This window comes from Procambarus clarkii, chromosome 49, assembly GCF_040958095.1.
Source record: "Procambarus clarkii isolate CNS0578487 chromosome 49, FALCON_Pclarkii_2.0, whole genome shotgun sequence".
Classification (NCBI taxonomy): Eukaryota; Metazoa; Arthropoda; class Malacostraca; order Decapoda; family Cambaridae; genus Procambarus; species Procambarus clarkii.
The window spans coordinates 17,931,740-17,934,057 of NC_091198.1; the positions used below are offsets into that span (position 1 = coordinate 17,931,740).

The 2,318-nt window shown below is 49.7% G+C and overlaps 1 protein-coding gene across 1 annotated transcript; it reads right to left on the bottom strand.

The window, feature by feature from the left end:
• Positions 1–343: 343 nt before the first annotated feature.
• On the bottom strand, positions 344–784 carry LOC138351412 (uncharacterized). The gene has a single exon (XM_069303230.1). It carries the CDS (start codon positions 782–784, stop codon positions 344–346), a length of 441 nt encoding a protein of 146 aa, XP_069159331.1.
• Positions 785–2,318: the final 1,534 nt, after the last annotated feature.

Consider the following 2,318-nt stretch of genomic DNA (forward strand, 5'->3'; position numbering starts at 1 on the left):
TAGTCTAGGGCAGCTGTATGAGTAGGTAATTATCAAAAGAAGGCACCAAACCGGGAAGGCTATGTAGCATCATCAAATGTGCGGAATAATGAGAAGGCGCTAAATATTACCAAGGATACCAATAGTAAATAGTAGGCATCCGTCAATCCCGTGAGGTTATGGAGTTGTGCCCTGGGTGTCTAGTTGTTGTAGTCTAGTTGGATGCAGTGCCTGCTGTGGCTGTGAAGGCCAACCCGAGAATGACAGTCCCGACTGCAGCAAGCGCAGGTAAACGCCGAAGAAGGTGCATCTGACAGTGGTCGAGACCTCCTCTGAAGACTTATCCTCCACCTGCCTCTTCAGTTCATCCTCGAATTGCTGGAGTCCTTCCTGCACTTTGCATCTCCAGGCAGATCTGTTTGTAGCTGCTGCCTCGGCAAGTGTTGATGTCGATGTTCATCTGCTTGAGGTCGCGTTTGCAGGCATCTTTGGAACGCAGCTGAGGTCTTCCGGTGGGTCTCCTTCCTGATGCCAGTTCTCCATACAAGAGGTCCTTCGGTATGCGGCCATCATCCAGGCATGTGACATGTCCCAGCCATCGCATGCGTCTCTGCTTTAGGAGAGTGAACTTTGAAGGGAATCCTGTTCTCTCGAGTACTGTGTTGTTGGTGACGTGGTCTTTACACATGATGTCAAGGATGCGTCTCAGGTTCCGCATGTGGAAGGTATTGAGCTGTCTCTCCTGGCGAGAGCGCAGGGTCCAGGATTCCGAGCCGTAGAGACGTGTACTCACCACACATGCCATTTAGACTTGTACTTTGGTGTGCACTGTCAATTTGGAATTTTCACAAACGCACTTTGTGATCCTGGCTAGTGTTGTTGCGGCCCTCCCGATACGTTTGTTGAGCTCAGTGTCCAAGGAATGGGTGTCTGTGATTGTGGAGTCTCGGTGCACAAACTTGCAAATTGCCTCCAGCACATAGTCTGCTATATTTATACAGGGGTAGCTCATTGACCTCTTATCCCATTACCTCTGTCTTCTTCAGGCTGATTGTCAGGCCGAATGCACAACAGGCTGCGGCAAAGCGGTTGAGTAACTGCTGCAGGCCTTCTGCTGTGTGTGTGGTGATTGCTGCGTCGTCGGCGAAGAGGAACTCCCTGAGGATTCGCATCTGTACTTTTGTCTTTGCTCGGAGTCGGGATAGATTATAGAGCTTTCCATCAGATCTTGTGTGGAGATAGACGCCTTCTGTGGTTATTTCAAAGGCATGCTTGACGAGGATTGTGAAGAAGATGCCGAACAGGGTTGGAGCCAGAACACACCCCTGTTTAACACCACTGTTGTTGATGAATGGTTCAGAAGTTGAGCCGTTGTACACGACTGTCCCCTTCATGTCCTTGTGGAACGATTGTATCATGCTGAGTAGGGTGGGTGGGCAGCCAATTTTGGCCAAGATCTTGAAGAGTCCAAGTTCTTCCATGATGGACAGGCACTCAATTGCACCCAAAGCCTCTACGCTGACAAATTTCTCTCTGGAGTAGAGTTCGGAGTAATGTTCCACTAAGCGATTCATCTGTTGATCACGGTCTTTAATGATCTCTCCAGTGGCTGACTTCAGAGGAGCCGTCCTGTTTTGTGTAGGGCCTGTTGTCTGTTTGATCCCTTCGTTCATGCCTCTTATGTTGCCGACAGTGGCCACAGTCTGGATGCTGGAACAGATTCGAAGCCAATAATCGTTAGCACAGCGCCTTGCAGTTTGTTGAACTCTACTGTGGGCAGTACGGAGGGCCTGTAGGTTCCTTTCTGAGGGCAGGTTCTTTTAGGATGAGAAAGCTCATCTCTTTTCCTCTACGAGGGGTAACAGTTCCTCTGCACTGGCCTCGAATCAATCTGCTGACTTGTTCTGCCTCTTACTGAAGGTGAACATGGCAGTGTTGAAAATAGTGCCCCTGAGATGTGACCACCTCTCACTTGTGCTATCGCAGGGTGGTACAGGAAGGGCATTTACCAGCACAGCAGTGAATTCCTCCAACTTGTGAAGGTCACAGGTTTTATGTTAATGCGTTGTCTTTCCTCTTTTGCTCTGTGGATTTTCCGGGGCTGGAACTTTACTCTGCAAACGACGAGAGAATGATCGGTGTCACAATCTGCGCTCTGGAAGCTGTGGGTCAGTTTGACGTTTCTCAGATTGCTACGCCCTGTAAGTACCAGGTCAAGGTGGTGCCAATGCTTAGACCTTAGTTTCCTGGTGTCTCCAGGAAACCTTGTGCTGGGGCTTGGTGTCGAAGAAGGAATTGGTGATGCAGAGATCATGACGGCAGCAGAACTCCAGGAGGTG

Excerpts from the sequence above, each read along its gene's own strand:
- LOC138351412 (XM_069303230.1), bottom strand. The coding sequence starts at position 784 with ATGGCATGTGTGGTGAGTACACGTCTCTACGGCTCGGAATCCTGGACC.